A 21,275-nucleotide genomic window follows, 5' to 3' on the forward strand; every position below is an offset into this window, starting at 1 on the left:
GTACAACAACCAAGAGGGAATAATAAGAGTGGATGATCAAGAACGAAGTGCTCGTATTAAGAAGGGTGTTAGACAAGGCAGTAGCCTTTCGCCCCTACTCTTCAATCTGTACATCGAGGAAGCAATGATGGAAATAAAAGAAAGGTTCAGGAGAGGAATTAAAATACAAGGTGAAAGGATATCAGTGATACGATTCGCTGATGACATTGCTATCCTGAGTGAAAGTGAAGAAGAATTAAATGATCTGCTGAACGGAATGAACAGTCTAATGAGTACACAGTATGGTTTGAGAGTAAATCGGAGAAAGACGAAGGTAATGAGAAGTAGTAGAAATGAGAACAGCGAGAAACTTAACATCAGGATTGATGGTCACGAAGTCAATGAAGTTAAGGAATTCTGCTACCTAGGCAGTAAAATAACCAATGACGGACGGAGCAAGGAGGACATCAAAAGCAGACTCGCTATGGCAAAAAAGGCATTTCTGGCCAAAGGAAGTCTACTAATATCAAATACCGGCCTTAATTTGAGGAAGAAATTTCTGAGGATGTGCGTCTGGAGTACAGCATTGTATGGTAGTGAAACATGGATTGTGGGAAAAGCGGAACAGAAGAGAATCGAAGCATTTGAGATGTGGTGCTATAGACGAATGTTGAAAATTAGGTGGACTGATAAGGTAAGGAATGAGGAGGTTCTACGCAGAATCGGAGAGGAAAGGAATATGTGGAAAACACTGATAAGGAGAAGGGACAGGATGATAGGACATCTACTGAGACATAAGGGAATGACTTCCATGGTACTAGAGGGAGCTGTAGAGGGCAAAAACTGTAGAGGAAGACAGAGATTGGAATACGTCAAGCAAATAATTGAGGACGTAGGTTGCAAGTGCTACTCTGAGATGAAGAGGTTAGCACAGGAAAGGAATTTGTGGCGGGCCGCATCAAACCAGTCAGTAGATTGATGACCAAAAAAAAAAAAAACTTACGACATTAAGGAAACATTTTGTTCAAGCTGGCAATGAATTTAAATTTGGGTAAGAAATCGTTTTGTAATTCTGTCTCCTTTTAGGTCAGTGCATTCTTTCCAACGTTCTTGCAGAAAGCAATCCCGGATGGTCTGTCAAATATCCGTTCATGGCTGCTGTAGTGCCTGCTTCAGTCTTGAAAAGGTCTTCAAGCAGGAATTTCTCTGTATGTGAGAATACTCGGAAGTCATAGAGCACTAAATCTGGTGAACAGAATGGATGTTCCAACAATCTATACCGAAAAATCCTCAGCTTTTGACTAAAAAACTACTTTCCATTCCGTTCGTTAAGGAAGATTTTCCTTTTTCTTTTAGTCCACGCCTTTGCTCGCTTAATTTTTTGAATCGTTGGGCCAGAAGACTTATGTACTGGCCACTTATTTTACTCTTTACACAGAAATCATTGAGAAGAACCCCACTTTCTTCTCAGGAAACACTGCAGCGATAAAATACATATCGCCTTTTTGTGCAGGATCATCGATTTGCACCGTCTTCTGTTTCATATTCCGTTTTTGCGTGCGCTGGTAGATCTGCGTCTCAGCCAAAGTAACCAATCGTCGTATAACATTACTGGAGTTGAATTCGGCCACACACAGCATGTAACAGCCGAAACAACAAATTTTTCTGCTTTAAAGTTCCTTGTTGGCAACCCCTTTTTGGAATAGTCGTTTCCGTAATTACTCTTTGAGCCCTATTTAAGTTTTAAGTATCTTCGCTACGTTATTTGAGTTTAACAGATGGACAAAAATGACGTCGTAAGCAACTGACATGTTCGTCTCTTTTTAGTGGTTCAGGAAAACTTTATGTATTAAGCATGAATGCAGAAACTTTTTAAATTTTTTCAGTATCCAACAGACATAGTACGTTGGAATCCCGTATCTTCTCTTCCCATTAACGGGTAAAAAAAAAACTGAAACGAACTCTTTCACTATCTCAACCCTCACGACAGGTGACAAACATGTTAATCTCTCGTATCGAAGAATAACTAAGGAGAGAGGAGAGACAAGAAATAAATGAAAGAAACGGAGGTATAACCACCGGCACTTACAAGGCTGGGTTCGGTGGGGGGGGGGGGGGGGGGGGGAGCAACAGGGAGCACTTGCCTCTCTTGGAATGTGGCTCACAGACTCATTATTCGTTACAGAGTTCTCCTCCTTTTCTTGAAATTATTGTTATGCTGCGTAACCCATGGTTTAGCATTGCAGAGCATAATAGGAAGCCGCGCGGGATTAGCCGAGTGGTCTTGGGCACTACAGTCATGGACTGTGCGGTTGGTCCCGGCGGAGGTTCGAGTCCTCCCTCGGGCATGAGTGTGTGTGTTTGTCCTTAGGATAATTTAGGTTAAGTAGTATGTAAGCTTAGGGACTGATGACCTTAGCACTTAAGTCCCATAAGATTTCACACACATTTGAACGTAACAGGAAACACTGCGGTTTTAGGAAGCGCTACATAACTTGTGTTTGTTCGGTTGTCAGGACGTTCACAGTACATTATTGCGTTTCCTTGGCACGGCAGAGGTTTCGAAGCTGTGTTTCAGTCAAGGCCAATGCGGACTTCTAGAAAACATTGCCGAAATAGAGTCCCCAATCATTTCAACACATTGCAGCATCCAGGCGTGGTGTTACCGAATGAGAAGTCCACATCATATAACAGCACAACAACATATTAAACTGAGGCTACGAGGGTTACTGTGGAAAATTTCTCACATTTATCTCGTCGATTTCTGCCACACGATTACATTTTAGCTAAACAATAAAAAAATATAGCTTTCAAAACACGTTTTTTGAACTTTTGTTACGACGCTCGACATTTAAGATAGAGGCCATGAAAATAACAAAATAAATCCACTGGAATGACCAGTTGTGAAGTTTTGTCAGCAAATAAAGAAAAATTATATCTAAGGTGAATGGGTGTGTTTTATAACATGCTAATGGAATGTAGATAACGGCAGTGGATACACCGGTTCCCGTCAGATAACCGAAATTAAGCGCTGTCGGGTGTGGCCGGCACTTGCATGGGTGACCATCCGGGCCGCCATGCACTGTTGCCATTTTTCGGGTTGCACTCAGCCTCGTGATGCCAATTGAGGAGCTATATGATTGAATAGTAGCGGCTCCGGCCAAAGAAAACCATCACAACGACCGGGAGAGTAGTGTGCTGACCACATGCTCCTCCTATCCGCATCGTCAATTGAGAATGACACGGCGCTCGGATGGCCCCGATGGGTCACTTGTGGCCTGAAGACGGAGTGCTAATGGAATATGCTTACGTTTTAGGTATGAAAGTAATCTTATCTTAAAAATCGTGTTAAGTGAATAACTGTCAAACGTTTGAGATAAAATCAGGTTTGGGTGCTTCCTGTCATATTTAAGTTCTTAGGGTACAGTTCATTCACAAACTCACCGAATCTGTCATATTAAAAACCGTAACTTTAGAATCATGGCTTCATTTGGGCAAATTTTTACTGACACCTATCGGCATAGTGTTCCTCCCAAGAGACGTTAATCCATTATCTGATGTTTCAGCAGATATTTGTAATTTCCTTTTTACCACCTGTAGCTGTCGTCAGCCCAAATATATAGGGTGGTCCATTGATAGTGACCGGGCCAAATATCTCGCGAAATAAGCATCAAACGAAAAAACTACAAACAACAAAACTCGTCTAGCTTGAAGGTGGGAACCAGATGGCGCTATGGTTGGCCCTCTAGATGGCGCTGCCATAGGTCAAACGGATATCAACTGCGTTTTTTAAAATAGGAACCCCCATTTTTATTACATATTTGTGTAGTACCTAAAGAAATATGAATGTTTTAGTTGGACCACTTTTTTCGCTTTGTGATAGATAGCGCTGTAATACTCACGAACGTATAAGTACGTGGTATCACGAAACATTACGCCAATGCGGACGGTATTTGCGTCGTGATACATTACACGTGTTAAAATGGACAGTTTACCAATTGCGGAAAAGGTCGATATCGTGTTGATGTATGGCTATTGTGATCAAAATGCCCAACGGGTGTGTGCTATGTATGCTGCTCGGTATCCTGGACGACTTCGTCCAAGTGCCCGGACCGTTCGCCGGATAGTTACGTTATTTAAGGAAACAGGAAGTATTCAGCCACATGTGAAACGTCAACCTGCAACAAATGATGATGCCCAAGTAGGTGTTCTAGCTGCTGTCGCGGTTAATCCACACATCAGTAGCAGACAAACTGCGCGAGAATCGGAATCTAAAAACGTTGGTGTTTAGAATGCTACATCAACATCGATTGCACCCGTACCAAATTTCTAAGTACCAGGAATTGCATGTCGACGACTTTGAACGTCGTGTACAGTTCTGCCCGACAACCAGGAGTGAGAGACAACGATGCCATTTCATTTCAGTACAGGACCCCTTTGGTTGCCATTCGGGGCACTCTTACAGCACAGCGGTACGTCGACGATATTCTACGCCCCATTTTTGTTGCCCTTCATCGCAAGCCGTTCTGGGCCCACATTTCAGCAAGATGACGCTCGCCAGCCACGCGGGAGTTTCTACTGGTTTTCTTCGTACTTACCAAACCCTACCTTGGTCAGAAACGTCGCCGATCTCGTCACAATCGAGAGAATTTGGAGCACTATGAGCAGGGCTCTCCAACAGCTCGGGCTTTTGACGATCTAACGCGCCAATTGAATAGAATTTGGTACGGTATCCCTCAGCAGGACATCCGAAAGCTCTGTAATCAATGGCAGGCGCCATGATGAGTAACGTCCATAGATTTATCAACGAGTTGTTGACTTTCTGAATTTCTGAAGTTCTTTCTCTTAAGTAAATAATCCATTTTTCTTCTGGAACTGTAATCATTTGTTTGTCTGTACATCTACATCACATCTGACGATTTCCGTGCCATTAGGATAATTTTTTCATGGCACATAGCTCCTTTGTTTGTCTTAGAGTGTATTAGAAAGTGATCCTGATGGGTAAAATAACCTAATTTTCTTATTATAACGATAATGGAAACTAGGGGATACTCAGCACAGCGAGGCGATGGAAGGAAGGTCGTAACGTCGACAGAGACGTTATTACAAACTTGTTTAATTGGGCTAGGCTGGAGAAACAACGTATCGTGGCAGAAATTATTAGTATGTAGCGAAACCACTTAAATATCGAAGATTAGACGGTACTGTGAAGCATGTTTCCCTCAAATAAAGAGTGTCCATAAAATAATTATTTCGTGTTTGCAGTACCTTACGAATGTCTTTCTGTTACAGATTGCTCAATGGTCAGTTTGTTGACGATTCCTGAACATAATGCCATTGTCACATGGCCTCTACAGGGTGTTCCGTACGTTGAGCTGCGATGACGATTTCAACGGAAATTTAGGAACGAATAAAAGCATATAGAAAATGTTAAATAACTTTCAACGAACAGGCACTGCTGCTGACGAGTCTCGTCCATATCGTCCTCCCACAAGCGTAGCTGACACTGACGCCACACAGGAGTTACACTCCTGGAAATTGGAATAAGAACACCGTGAATTCATTGTCCCAGGAAGGGGAAACTTTATTGACACATTCCTGTGGTCAGATACATCACATGATCACACTGACAGAACCACAGGCACATAGACACAGGCAACAGAGCATGCACAATGTCGGCACTAGTACAGTGTATATCCAGCTGTTGCAGCAATACAGGCTGCTATTCTCCCATGGAGACGATCGTAGAGATGCTGGATGTAGTCCTGTGGAACGGCTTGCCATGCCATTTCCACCTGGCGCCTCAGTTGGACCAGCGTTCGTGCTGGACGTGCAGACCGCGTGAGACGACGCTTCATCCAGTCCCAAACATGCTCAATGGGGGACAGATCCGGAGATCTTGCTGGCCAGGGTAGTTGACTTACACCTTCTAGAGCACGTTGGGTGGCACGGGATACATGCGGACGTGCATTGTCCTGTTGGAACAGCAGGTTCCCTTGCCGGTCTAGGAATGGTAGGTCGATGGGTTCGATGACGATTTGGATGTACCGTGCACTATTCAGTGTCCCCTCGACGATCACCAGTGGTGTACGGCCAGTGTAGGAGATCGCTCCCCACACCATGATGCCGGGTGTTGGCCCTGTGTGCCTCGGTCGTATGCAGTCCTGATTGTGGCGCTCACCTGCACGGCGCCAAACACGCATACGACCATCATTGGCACCGAGGCAGAAGCGACTCTCATCGCTGAAGACGACACGTCTCCATTCGTCCCTCCATTCACGCCTGTCGCGACACCACTGGAGGCGGGCTGCACGATGTTGGGGCGTGAGCGGAAGACGGCCTAACGGTGTGCGGGACCGTAGCCCAGCTTCATGGAGACGGTTGCGAATGGTCCTCGCCGATACCCCAGGAGCAACAGTGTCCCTAATTTGCTGGGAAGTGGCGGTGCGGTCCCCTACGGCACTGCGTAGGATCCTACGGTCTTGGCGTTCTTCCGTGCGTCGCTGCGGTCCGGTCCCAGGTCGACGGGCACGTGCACCTTCCGCCGACCACTGGCGACAACATCGATGTACTGTGGAAACCTCACGCCCCACGTGTTGAGCAATTCGGCGGTACGTCCACCCGGCCTCCCGCATGCCCACTATACGCCCTCGCTCAAAGTCCGTCAACTGCACATACGGTTCACGTCCACGCTGTCGCGGCATGCTACCAGTGTTAAAGACTGCGATGGAGCTCCGTATGCCACGGCAAACTGGCTGACACTGACGGCGGCGGTGCACAAATGCTGCGCAGCTAGCGCCATTCGACGGCCAACACCGCGGTTCCTGGTCTGTCCGCTGTGCCGTGCGTGTGATCATTGCTTGTACAGCCCTCTTGCAGTGTCCGGAGCAAGTATGGTGGGTCTGACACACCGGTGTCAATGTGTTCTTTTTTCCATTTCCAGGAGTGTAGTTTGGAGTACTTAATCTGCACGGTGTCTTTCACGTCAACTGCAAATTCCGAAATCAACATTGTTCAAAGTCCTGCAATTCGCCTTGAAGAAGCGTGTATATCATTGTAAATATTACACCAACCCCATGACGAGGACTTAGCAGAACGTATGGCGCTGTGCATAGATTTGTTGGAGTGTATTGAGACTGATGATTTAAAGTCACACATGTTGTTTAGTGATAAGGCAACCGTCCATGTGAGTAGACAAGTCAACCGGAATAACTGTCACATATGGGCCGACACACCTCCAACTGAATTCATTGAGCGTATCATGGACAATTCAAGGATCAGTGTGTTGTAGGGAATCATACGGACAAGCATCTATGGACCATTCTTTTTCAGAGAGAAAACCATTAATTGTGCCCATTACTTGGATATATGCTGACGGAATTTCTGCAGCTACAATTGAAACAAGACACTGTTGTTAACGAACATGATGGTGCCCCATGCCAGAAGGCGATAATGGTCAGGGTCGATCTGAATTAAGTGTTTCCCAACCGGTTGATAGGACGAGGGGCTATAGACCATGGGCAGCAAGGTCCCCGGACCTTGCTGCCCATGGTCTATAGCAGTATAATTAGATTATTGAAACTTCAGTCTTTAACATTGGTTCAAATGATTAGGCTCAGAAAAAGGGTACAATCTCTCAACTTTTAATTATGCATGCTAAAACCGAAGGCCTTTCGTAATTTAAAGGAGGTGATGTTGAGTTTATTCTGCATTATGGTTGCCTTTGTATTGATTGCAGCACCAACCACATAACTAACTCCACACTCAGAATGATACTGCATTGGCTTTCATTTAATATCTTATATCGTCACTTTCTGTCTCACTGCTGCACTTTGTTTCTCTATATTGATTTCTTTAATGCACAACACAACAAAATAAAATGGACTGTTGTTGGCAGGAGGAGCCGTATATAATGCTTCGTAAACCAGAGCCAGGAGAAATCCTGCTGGGCAACGACCGTTTCGAGGGCTACTGCAAGGACCTCGCCGACCTCATCGCCAACAAGATTGGCATTAACTGTAAGTAAACGACATACTTTGATAACCACTCACACTTCTCTGAAGACAAACATTAGGACAGCAAGGAAACGCCTTCCTAGCCCCAGGAAGGACTATGAATCTTTTTAATTGCACTGACCGAAATGGAAACTCTTACATCATTAAAATCTTGATCGAGTCCCACAATACCGATTCGCCAGTATTCCCATGACTGTGGTACATGATGATCGAAAGTCCATGTGTATGTGAGCTTATTTTCAGTCTTGCCAGTACAGAAAAAGAGAATCCTACAGCGGAAGACAGGTATCAGTACTTGATGGCTATTCGGTGTGTTTAATGTTACAAGAACTTTTTATGTGGAGATTGCAACATAGTATGCCCAGAGGATATGCGCTTGCAGTTTATCGCCATTATTCCGACTCTTGGACTAGTCGAATCAATGGCATGAGGGACACGAGAGAATCACACGAACAGATATCATTGGCAGTTGACTGCAGTGCAACGACTCCACAACGAGTGGTAAGGAGATGGACTCTTGAACATCAGTGTTCCAAGAAAAGTATGCACTGGTCGTTCCAGAAGGTCTACACCACTGCAAGATCGTAGGACTGTTCGGCTGGTTCTGTAGAACAGACAGATGACAACACACGAAATCCAGGCGGACGTTGTAGGCACAGTTTCAACACAAACCGTTGGGAACATTTTACTTAATTCAGTTCAATTCAATTTCTTGTCACAAATTTAAGACTTGTTATCTGGAATCTCTAAATAGGTCGTACATATTAAGTAAATCTGATGATAAACATTGCTTTTTAATTATGCAGGGTCTTCCAGAAACCGACAGCAAAATTTGAGGGACAGATTCCTCATCTGACAAGAAATGAAGTCTGGTAGTCATCGGCTCTAAAATGCATACCTTGAGAGTTATGAGCGTTTCTTTCTGTTCACACTGAGAAATAAGTCTCTTTTTAATGACTCTTTACTTTTCATATTTTGGGAGGAGGTAGCATGGACCAAAAGAAGCAAAATGTCCACCAGACATGGGCTCTATAATGTATGTCTTAAAAGCTATGAGCACCTGTTCAGTAGAAGAGTTGAGTTTCATAGTAGCTATGAAGGTAAGCATATTAGAACCCATTTCTACCTGACCTTTTTCCTTGCTTTTGGTCTATACTACATACACTAAAAATATGAAAAGAAAAGAGCTTGCACTAAAAGAGATTTGTTTCAGAGTATCGAATATGAAGTACTCTTAGCTATTCAGGCCATAGTTACGAGACTTTTTTTCTTCTTGTTAGATGAGGAGTCCATTCCCGAAGTTTTGCCACAGAGTTTTGGAACACCATGTATGTACATAAAGCATATTAACGTCAACTATTATTAATACATAATGTAGAAATAAAACAGAATGTTGAAAATGTAATTAAATAGAAGATCATAAAATAAAAAAATTCAATTAAAGTTCTGAAAGAATAAATTTCAGCTTATGTTACTGCATCTGTTACTAGTTACCTTGGCAAAGCTCAAATTTCCTCGCCTAACAACACTATATCTACATCTAGACGTATTGTTTCTAAACTATTCTACATTGCGTCCAACTGGATTTTGTACCCCTCAGTAATCGGTGAGTTTATGCATACCCATGAGCAGGGCCCTTGTACTTTTTATTTTTTTATTTATTTTCTAATATTTTATATTTTTTACTTTATACGTTATATTACTTAGTCATGCCCTTTATTCCCTCTTATGGAGATAACTCTTGCTGTTAGTCTTCTACTTTGCTCTTCAGAGCTGTCAACGTTATTTTGATATTCAGTGTCCACTTGATCTTAAAACCCTCCTACTTCTTTTTTTAACAAAACTAAGTACCTAACTGACATAGTTTGAGTGAAAATGCCCTGAAAATATGTCCCTTTTATGCAAAATTATTACTCAATAATGAATATTAATGCGACCTGACTTGAGTGTCATTTATATGTTGAGAAGTAGGGACAACTTTCAAGGCGCGACAAAAAATATAAGGCGGCTTGAAATACTCTTGGTGATTCAGTTAACCCTACTTACGGGTTACATGTAACCCGCAATATCTTCGTAAACCATGTGCGAGAGTTTCATATACTCTCTCTCTCTACATGCAAAGTGTTTGTCCTACAGAATAAATGAACAAAACGTGTTTGTAATAAATGCAACGTAGCTAAATTTTGTATTGGGACACGTTGTCGCTGGAGGCCACACTTCTCCAGTTGTTCAAGAAAAACCCATTTGGAGGTCACTTTCGTACGTTTTTCTTGCATAATTCGAGAACTACTGCCTCCAGCGAAAAATAAAATAAATTTTCCGCAAAACCTTACTGCTCATTTTTCTCTGGGACTAATAGTTTGCATTTAGCGGGCGGGAGTATGAAAATTTGCACATAATATTTGAAGGAGTTGCAGGTTACATAAAACCCATATGTAAGGGCAATTGAATCACCCTGCATTTTAAATGAATGCAACATTACGCCTAATTTTCTGGCAAAATCTGTAAGTACCTTTCTGTCTCTCCCTATAGAAACAACATGTGCTATGAGATGTAAGACCTCACTTTGTAGATCCTAACACCTATCGAAAAATGTACCTGAAATATAGCAGTCACTTCAAACATATTCAGGATCAGTATGAAGTCTCGGAGTTCTCGGAAACACGAAGTTAGCCTATACTGCCTGTAAGATACACAGAAAGAATTGAGAAATGTTGCTGCTGATAGCAGCTCCTTTGAATAACGATTCCGCTGAAGACAAAATTCATTTAATAGCTTGTGTTCACATCAACCGTAGATTTATGTAAGTCTATGAGAGCGTGTGGTAAGAAACTGCAATATCAAGATTGTTGTAGTTCTTCAACGAACCACGTGGAGACAATTCCACAGAGCATGAAATTCAAAACAGAAAAGAAACCCCTATGCAATCAGTAATTCTCATAATAGTATTAAGTGGAAGGTAACATGCGCCGGTCGCCTGTACACGTGGATGAATAAGTGAAATGCCCAGATCGACCTTTGAACATGAAACGAAGACTCTCTGTTTCAAGAAAGGATATTAACACTAGATGCAAAAAACGGCATAGCTGTGAAACTGAAAAATTTGGGACGAAATGTTACGCCAAGCTGTGCTTGCTAGCAACGATAAATTCCAATGGAATGCAGCATGGAAATAATAATCGAAATGGAACATCATACACATCATTCTATAATTACAGGCAACGTCCTCGCTATGCATGTAGTTCCAACGACTCTAAAAAGAAGTCAGCATAGAAGCAGAAAATGCAGAACACAGAATGCCTTTTGTCCTTGTAATATACACTACTGGCCATTAAAATTACTACACCACGAAGATGACGTGCTACAGACGCGAAATTTAACCGACAGGAAGAAGATCCTGTGATATTTAAATGATCAGCTCTTCAGAGCATTCACACAAGGTTGGCACCGTTGGCGACTCATACAACGTGGTGACATGAGGAAAGTTTCCAACCGATTTCTCATACACAAACAGCAGTTGACTGGCGTTGCCTGGTGAAACGTTGTTGTGATGCCTCGTGTAAGGAGGAGAAATGCGCACCATCACTTTTCCGACTTTGATAAAGGTCGGATTGTAGCTTATCGCGATTGCTGTTTATCGTATCGCGACATTGCTGCTCACGTTGGTCGAGATCCAATGACTGTTAGCAGAATATGGAATGAGTGGGTTCAGGAGGGTAATACGGAACGCCGTTCTGGGTCACAACGGTCTCGTATCACTAGCAGTCGAGATGACAGGCATCTTATCCGCATGGCTGTAACGGATCGTGCAGCCACGTCTCGATCCCTGAGTCAACAGATGGGGACGTTTTCAAGACAACAACCATCTGCACGAACAGTTCGACGACGTTTGCAGCAGCGTGGACTATCAGCTCGGAGAGCATGGCTGCGGTTTCCCTTGACGCTGCATCACAGACAGGAGCGCCTGCGATGGCGTACTCAACGACGAACCTGTGTGCACGAATGGCAAAACGTCATTTTTTCGAATGAATCCACGTTCTGTTTACAGCCTCATGGTGGTCGCGTCCGTGTTTGGCGACATCGCGGTGAACGCTCATTGGAAGCGTGTATTCGTCATCGCCATATTGGCGTATCACCCGGCATGATGGTATGGGGTGCCATTGGTTACACATCTCGGTCACCTCTTGTTCGCATTGACTGCACTTTGAACAGTGGACGTTACATTTCAGATGTGTTACGACCCGTGGCTCTACCCTTCATTCGATAGCTACGAAACCCTACATTCCAGCAGGATAATGCACGACCGCATGTTGCAGGTGCTGCACGGGCCTTTCTGGATACAGAAAATGTTCGACTGCTGCCCTGGCCAGCACATGCTCCAGATCTCTCACCAATTGAAAACGTTTGTTCAATGGTGGCCGAGCAACTGGCTCCTCACAATACGTCAGTCAGTACTCTTGATGAACTGTGGTATCGTGTTGAAGCTGCATGGGCAGCTGTACCTGTACATGCCATCCAAGCTCTGTTTGACTCAATGCCCAGGCGTATCAAGGCCGTTATTACGGCCAGAGGTGGTTCTTCTGGGTACTGATTTCTCAGGATCTATGCATCCAAATTGCGTGAAAATATAATCACATGCCAGTTCTAGTACAATATATTTGTCCAATGAATACCCGTTTATCATCTGCATTTCTTCTTGGTGTAGCAATTTTAATGGCTAGTAGTGTCCATACGATGGATAATCAATAAGTAAGGTCACTTTTTTTTAAACAGGTTGGTTTTATTCTTAATTCCAATACACCACAGTCTCTATTCAATGTGACGGTCCTATGCTGCCTTACTCGGAGGGCTTTTATGCCCGCATGGTACCACTACTGGTCGACGTTGAAGCTAACGTCTTGCTTTGCTGCATCTGTAGCGTCTCCATCATCTACCACTGTTTCCCGCAGAGTCTAAACTACTGGAAGTCAGAAGCTGCAACATCCGGGCTGTAGAATGAATCAGGAAGAACAGTCCAATGAAACTTTGTGTGCACAAACCTGTGTGAGGCCTTGCGTTGTCATGGAGAAGGAGAAGTTCGTTAGTATTTTTGTGGCGACGAACGCGCTGAAGTCATTTCTTCACGCAGGAGATCGGACGTGTTTGCGCGACCTTGTTGCGATGACGACAGAAGCCTCGCCCAACGACTCACCGTTCTTTTATTCACCGCGAAGTTTCCGTATACATTCTGCAAGCGCCTCTGAATACCTGCGATGCTCTGGTTTTCTGCCAAAAGAAACCCACTGACAGTTCTCTGCCCGAAATGCACCCCTATTACAGACATTTTGAAGGCTACGTATAGCGCCACCACCTATCGGAACTTCATGCAACCATTAACGCTAGCAGTCCCACAACATATTCCGCATTTTTTTCCAACCGAAACTGGCGAATAAAAAAAGTGTTGCTTTACTTACTGAACGCCCCTCGTATACATATAGAGCGTTTTCAAAACAATTATTGTATACGGATGAGTAGAATTACAAAATAACGATCTATATCATTTTAAAGGGTGAAATAGTAATTCTTTTTCTCATTGAAGATGTGACATGCAGTTCCACGCATGGTCGCACGGTGGTATCATAATGAAGATGGCGCTTTCTGGAGCTGACAAGTCCTTCTCCGTGCTAAAATTTGACAAAACAAAGAGTGCAACGAATGTCCAACGAAAATTTAGGATGAAGTACAGAAAAGCAGCACCAACCAGAAAGGCACTCTACTGCTGCCATGTAAAGTTCGTTGAAACTGGGTGTTTGTGTGACGAGAAAAGTGGGCGGCCAGGTGTGAATGTAAATGACGAGGAACGATTGAGAGAAGCTTTCACAAGAAGTCCGGCAAAATCTCTACGCAGAACTTCACGAATAGTTGGAAATACCAACAACGCCTCTGTGGCGCGTTTTGAGTAAAAAATTAAACATGAAACCATACAAACCACATTTAGTACAAAAGTTATTTCCTGAAGGCAAAGACCAGCGACTCGAGCTTTGCTGTGCATTACAGGTCAAATATGATTGTTTTTGAATTCGATAATTCTTACGGACGAGACAACATTTCATACAAATTGGAAAGGAAATAGGCACAATTGTAGAATTTGGGGAACAGAAAACCCACATAACGGACACGAGCGAGATTCTCTGAAGATCATTGTTTTTTGTACCATTTCTCACAAGAAACTTTATGGACCTTTTTGTTCTTCTAAGAACTATCTGCTACTGGAGAGTCCTTCCTTCAGATGTTAGTGGTTAATGCCACTGTTGCCAACAGAATCATAGAACCTTGTCTTTCAGTTACATGGTACACCCGCACGTGTTCGCCGTGGTGTTAGGGCACACCTGAACACAGCGCTACCCAGTCATTGGACTGGAGGTTGTGGAGTGGTAGACCAACGTGTGCTAAAATGGCCTCTTAAGTCTCCGGACATTACTCCTTGTGACTCCTTTTTATAGATTTATGTAAGGGAATTTTTGTACGTCCCTCGTCTTCCAAGTGATGTGGAATTGAAAAGGAGAACTAAACAAGCTACAGCCGCAGTCTCGGAAGACATGTTGCCCCTGCGTGGCAAGAGTTCGATTATTGCGTCAGTTTTGGAGGATCACGCATGGTTTTCACATGGAGTTTTTGTGAAGTGGGTGTCGTTGAAAAAATATACAAGTGTATTATTTCAAATGATGTACATTGATGCTTTGTAATACAACTCTTTCGGCTAATATAAATTTTTAAAGAGTTCCCGGACTTCTGAAACACGCTGTATATATATTTTGACAGAATGGACTAAAAGGTCCAAGCCTTGAATACATGATGATGATGATGATGATGATGATGATGATGGTGATGGTGATGAAGATGTATTGTAACCGTAGTTCTTGTCTTACTGTTTTAAACCTTTAACAGGACATTAGACATCTTAATGTGCAGATTATGGCAACGTTTTGAATTTTTAAAATCGGTCAACAATTATATGAAATATTGTAAATCAAATGTCTGTTGCTCCTGTAGGCCGTTAGATAGGCTGCCTGTAATTGGCTCTATGTGACCGTGCAACGGTTTTAGTTGTTTAGTTATAAAGATAGTTGTCGTTTGTTACTCCAAAGACACCATTTCAAGTACTGCCCGTGCTTCCGGGATCATGCTGTTGACTGTGTATTGTTGCAGATGAGCTCCGGATCGTGAAGGACGGCCAATACGGCGCTGAGAACCCGGACGTTGAAGGCGGCTGGGACGGAATGGTGGGGGAGCTCGTTCGCAGGGTAAGCCACGTGTAAGACAATGCCGTCTCAACTCAGTAAGCCTGTCACACGCAAAGCTTCTCATTTACAATTATTTCAGCCCTGTGATGCTTCTGTAGCGGGCAAGTCTCGCACATTTGACAACTGTTAACAAAGAGTCATAGACACCAGATACTCCCACAGACTGCAAACAGTTGTGAATTGTATGGCAAAGATTACTGCCAACTGCACCTCTAATCAGATTTTCTTCCTGTTCCATTCCCGTGTAGACAATGGCGAATAATTAAAAACACCTGTGAGAACGTTAATTTTTGTAACCTTGTCTCCGCAGTCACCACTGGAGCGATACGTTCAGAGCTTCAGTATATTTCTAGATCTCTAATTAATATTGGCATCGCGCGAGGCATGGCGATGTCTGTATCAAAGCGTCTGTCAGTCCTGGATTTTCATCATTTCCACGATTATCTCCTTTGAGTCAAACCTATGTCCTTTTTAAAATAGTTTACTGTCTAACACAACCATATAAAATCTCAAACTGAAATCACCGATTTCAGTAGTTCCCAGTATCTTCAGATCATGAGACGGATCAGAAGCTCACTTACAAACACATTGAGAAAACCGCTTTTTGAAATACACTTATGATTGAACGCTTCTTCCTATGATCTGAAGATGGTGAGGGCGCGAGACAAGGAATTTTAAGTGAATTTTAAGGTCTCAGACGTCTCCACGACTGAATTGGTGTTCTTTCCAAACCCGTGACAATTTATGCTGTAAGTTTTCTTGTGCATTCAATACTCCTCTTAGTCCTGTTTGGTATCACTTTCCCACACTTCTACAATATTCCGTGGTAGGTCGCACAGCTTTCTAAGCCATATCCTTTGAACACTGACTGTGTTGTCTGCTACATAACGAATGTGATCATTCAGTTTCGTACCTCTACAAATAATTACTCCCATGTATTTTGTAAGAGCTGACTAATTCCAACTGTGACTCATTGATATCATAATCATAATGTACTACGCTTTTTTAGCGTTTTGTGAATTCCACGCTTTTGTATTTCCGAGCATTTAAAGGAAGTTGCCAAACTTTTCATCACTTTGAAACCTCATCAAGCTATGACTACATATTTGTGCAAGTTTAACCAGATAATACTTCATTACAGATAGTTACTTCACCCTCAAAAGTCTGAGATTACTGTTAATAATACCTGTCAGGTCATTTATGTACAATGAACCCCTCCTTGGGACGTGCCAGAAGTTAATTCTTATCTGCCGTTAGTTCTCCATCTAAATTAACATGAGGAAAAACCTCAGCCGAGTCATAAATTTTGTTGGATATACCACATGTTCGTGCCTTAGTTAGTAAGAGTTGGTCTGGCACTGAGTCATACGCTTTCCGATAGTCAAGAAGAAATGCATCCACCTGACTTCCTTGATTCATGGTTTTCAGGAGCTTATGTGAAACAAGCGACAGTTTGGTCTCAAGACCTTTCGTTCTGGAATCGATGCTGTTCCAGATACCTCACTACATTTGAGCTCGGAATACGTCTCTATAATTCTACAATACGTAGATATCAATGATACTACATTTTTTTAACCTCTTTTGGTATCTTGCTTGTAGATGGGTATGGTGTGTGATCTGTGTTCTCTTCCAACCACAAAGTACAATTTTTTATTCAAGGACTGTATGGTGTACTACGGTTAAGAGAGGAGCTACCTCAGCTGCAGATTTGTATAGAATGGGACAGAGATTCCACCGTGTCCAGAGGCCTGTTTAATTTTAGTTTCTCAACGATACTTGCAGTAATATCTATTTCAGTTATCTTTTCTCAGCTGAAAGAATTTAATTTGAGCAGTATCCTTTGATCTTCAGTTATAAATGAATATTTACAACAATCCTCAGTTTCAGTTCCTGTGTCATTCACTATCTGTACATTAACTTTGGTGCCATCTACACGAATTTACAAAAGTGATCTTGGCAGCAGCTCCACGTTTCTTCAAAAACCCTTATTTCTGTCAATATGTCACATGCTGCGCTGCAACATTATGAATTGCATATCGCCAGTAGCTTCTGAAGGATCATTAAGCATAATCTGCTTTATGAAGACACCACCCACAGCAGGTTTTCGCACCTAAAATTTCTGTGCAACTTGTCGAAGTGGCTACCTTGAATAGCAATAATTTCTGATGAATGTCCTTGATCTGTCCAATAGAAATCGTCTGCTACCATGCGTTTCACGCACGTTTCCAGTGTACCAAAATTGTATGTGTAATGCACGATTGTGATACACATAATGAAACTCGGTTTGGATTATAATCCTCTGGCGAAACAGGGCTGATAATGTCACGGTCCTAGTTAAAATAACGAGACAATGCGAAAACCTTATTGTGCAGCAGCTATATGTATTTGTTGTGATTAACACATCAGCCACATTAACGAAAGGAACCATTATTTCATAATTTAGAAAAATAAAAGAAGATTACAAATGCTCTTCCGATTATCAAGTCCCTTTGCAGACAGTTCCTCAAAGAGGCCTTTCGACCACCACAACACCATAAATCATCCACATAATGGTAGAAACCTCATTCGTCCAACCAGATAACAAGAGTGCAACTCCCTTCTCCATAGTTAGTGTCTTCGCCCATTATTGCTGGGCACGGGCGAGCCATGCCGCCTACGTACAGCTCTGTTCCAAATTTCCATAAGAGAGAATTTCTGGTCAGCAACGCGATTAGTAGATAAGAACCGAGACTTTCATTTGACCACTAACTGTGGTAGTTTTACACTTCCACCTAGGTCATTCTCAAGAAACCTCCATTGGTCAAGCCACTGTCAAGCTTCACAAACCACTACTAGGACTTAATTCAGAAAAACCAAATTTATTAAGAAGGGCCACACTCTCCGTTGACGAAAATCTTTATCCACCGTTCAGCGTGTTTTACAACCCAGTGAAAAGAACCCTTGATAAACTTCATAGCAGAGGCGCCGATATGCTGGTCCCCTCTTTAAATGAACGCATTCATACGATGAGCTGAGAAAGTAGCGTGTAAGACAACCTACATTACGCAGGTTGTGGGAGGACGAGGTCTGCAGTTGGTCAGACATAGTCATTGACCACTGCAGGTCCCACCATGCCAAGCATGAGATCTAGGTTCTCACCTCCAAGATCCAAATCGGCACCAGTCACAAGAACTTTTCAGCTTATGATCCTATCAGGCACCAAGCACAAAAGCCAGCTCCTGAAATGTTCAGAGGTATAGAAGGTGGATAAAGTTCCTGTCACCACACTTCCAGGTAGTTGTCTCTGCGTCCATAATTGACCGACCAGGATGATAAGTCTATACCATCTTCCCCAGACATTTTGGTCAAAGAAGGAGTACCAGTCCCTTTTGTATCTGGGAGGTATGGAGCTAGTGAGAGGACAAAATCACTGAATTTAAGCCTCCATTAACTTCTCTGCTTCCTTTTGATCCAGAGCCATTTTTTCAGGCATCATGAGCCAGCAAGTACCTGGACACCTAAACCCAAAGATGTATCCAGGTGTTCACAAAGCTTAGGACATAATCTTGCACCAAAGACTCAGAGACATAGCCACAAGCTTGGACTCATGGTAGCAATTCTAAATCCTTCAAAAATAGCCTTTTGCTAGTTTTGATGTGAATCACTTGTAGATTTGAATGTCTACCACAATGGAAACTGTTCGCTAGTACACTGTGATAAATTCGAGTAACCTGCCATATTCTTCGCAACATGTTCTCTAGCACACCAGCTAGTAACAGCCCTTTTTTCTTATTATGACCCTGGTTCTTTTCGTGCAAGGGGAGTGGGAGACAGTCGGTTCGCTGTGACACATCCGTGAATAATCTAAACACTGTTCTACACCTGTAATCGTTTGGCGTCATCAGCAGGCATCTATAGTTGCTACTAGTTTCGGCATATAGAATTACTATTTTTTGGCCGGTAAGCTTATTTACTTCCTGAAACTCGCTGTTCTTTCGTTTACCGGAGTGTACTAACAGTGGAATCTATGCTATTTAAGATGTGTCACGACTAGTCTCTTCAGGTTTGCTGCCGGATCCTAAAATCAACTTGACTCGATATTTCGATGATCCAACTGGCCGCCATCTTCATGGAGAATGCTGCTTCTGCTGATGAGTCCCGCTGAGAACTGAAGCGAGGCTGCAAATCGACGTCCTATATAGACCACCGTTCAGTACACGGCGCATGCGCCGCCCATCACGGTTGCAGCCCTCCAAGACAGGGAAATGGCGACTCCCTTAGTAGAACACTGGTGGCAACGATAGATATATCGCACTCAGGGTCGCTCCAAAGAGCGTTCAATTTTGAAGCGAGATAGCACAGGATTCCACGTCCTGCTAAGAGGAAACCCATTGCTCTGCTGATTAAAGAGGCGATAGAAATTAGGTTGGCGGATATCTAATCAACAGAGGCAATGGGTTTCCTCTTAGCAGGACGTGGAATCCTGTGATATCTCGCTTCAAAATTGAACGCTCTTTGGTGCGACCCTGAGTGCGATACATCGTTGCCAGCAGTGTTCTACTAAGGGCGGCGCAACCTCCCTGTCTTGGAGGGCACAACCGTGATGGGCGGCGCATGCGACGTGCACTGAACAGTGACCTATATTGAACGTCGAATTGCAGCCTAGCATCAGTTCTCAGCGGGACTCATCAGCTGAAGCAGCACTCTCCATGAAGATGGCGACCAGTGGGACCGCCGAAATATCGAGTCAAGTGGATTTTAGGATCCGGTGGCAAACCCGAAGAGACTTTCAAGATTTATTACGCCGGGAAAGCCTACGAAGTCACATGTGTCACGACGATTTCCAAATAGTATTTTTTGCGATGCAGGCTGAGCGTTTCCAAAAGTTTTAAGTATGAATAATAAATTGGCTTTGCTTGCGAACTGTGACATTTCTCATCTCTTTGCCAGTACTAATAACACTGAAATTTCATTTCCAAGGAAGCAGATATCGCCATCGCGTCAATGACGATCACGTCCGAACGGGAACGCGTGATCGACTTCAGCAAGCCCTTCATGTCGCTGGGCATCAGCATCATGATCAAGAAGCCGATGAAGCAGAAGCCGGGAGTGTTCAGCTTCCTGAACCCTCTGAGCAAGGAGATCTGGGTGTGCGTCATCTTCTCGTACGTGGGCGTCAGCATCGTTCTGTTCATCGTGTCGCGCTTCTCGCCGTACGAGTGGCGGCTGCCGCAGCCGCCGTTCGACGAGACGGCCGGGCTAGCCATCGTGGGCGTCGGGACGCCTGGAGGCGGCGTCGCTGCCCTGGGCATCGGCCCGCTGGGCAGCGGGGGCGGCGGCGGGGGCGGCGGTGGTGGCGGCGGTGGAGGCGGCAGTGGCAAGACGACCGACTGCAGCGCGCTCACCAACGACTTCAGCATTCTCAACAGCCTGTGGTTCGCCCTAGGAGCGTTCATGCAGCAGGGCTGTGACATCACGCCCAGGTGAATTGTCCAACGGCAAGTATGGAGACACATTCTGCCCCGTCAGACAGTGTGCTTGCCTGCCCACTTATGTTTCAACTCATTCATTCGCTCATTAACTTCCTAGAGGTTTCTTCTTCTGAAAGTAACCATTATACTCAGCCACTGCCTACTCTTTGTGTATCCCCACAATTTTTTAATCTTTTCTTGTTTTGGTGTTCACAAACTATACTTTTACTGGGCATCCCTTCGTTTTTTTCCCTTGAAACCTTCCCGTCTTCTCTAAATCCCTTTTGTTACGCAACCTTCCTTTCTACAATAACCTATGAAACCTTCCCTTAGGATTTCTATCTCTTGCTTAATAATAACAAATGAAATCTTCCCTTTGAAATTGATTCTCTTTCTCAATTTTCGAATACAAATTTAAATGCTGCTTATTAAAAGTAATTTTCTGATTATTTCGACGAAACATAGAATGTGTCGTCGTCGTGGCCCTCAGTCGTTATCTGCAATAACCCAAAACTGTTCCTTACCTTTTTTACTGTTACTGGATCGCC

The 21,275-nt window shown here is 43.5% G+C and overlaps 1 protein-coding gene across 1 annotated transcript in view; it reads left to right on the forward strand.

The window, feature by feature from the left end:
• LOC126480873 (glutamate receptor 1-like) overlaps positions 1–21,275 on the forward strand; it is a 377,262-nt gene that overhangs the window by 309,886 nt on the left and 46,101 nt on the right. The window contains exons 11-13 of the mRNA XM_050104251.1: positions 7,877–7,997; positions 15,183–15,277; positions 20,237–20,739. Of these exons, the coding sequence (XP_049960208.1) occupies positions 7,877–7,997; positions 15,183–15,277; positions 20,237–20,739 (719 nt within the window). The remainder of the gene's footprint in view (positions 1–7,876; positions 7,998–15,182; positions 15,278–20,236; positions 20,740–21,275) is intronic.

Source organism: Schistocerca serialis, chromosome 5, assembly GCF_023864345.2.
Source record: "Schistocerca serialis cubense isolate TAMUIC-IGC-003099 chromosome 5, iqSchSeri2.2, whole genome shotgun sequence".
NCBI classification, from domain to species: Eukaryota; Metazoa; Arthropoda; class Insecta; order Orthoptera; family Acrididae; genus Schistocerca; species Schistocerca serialis.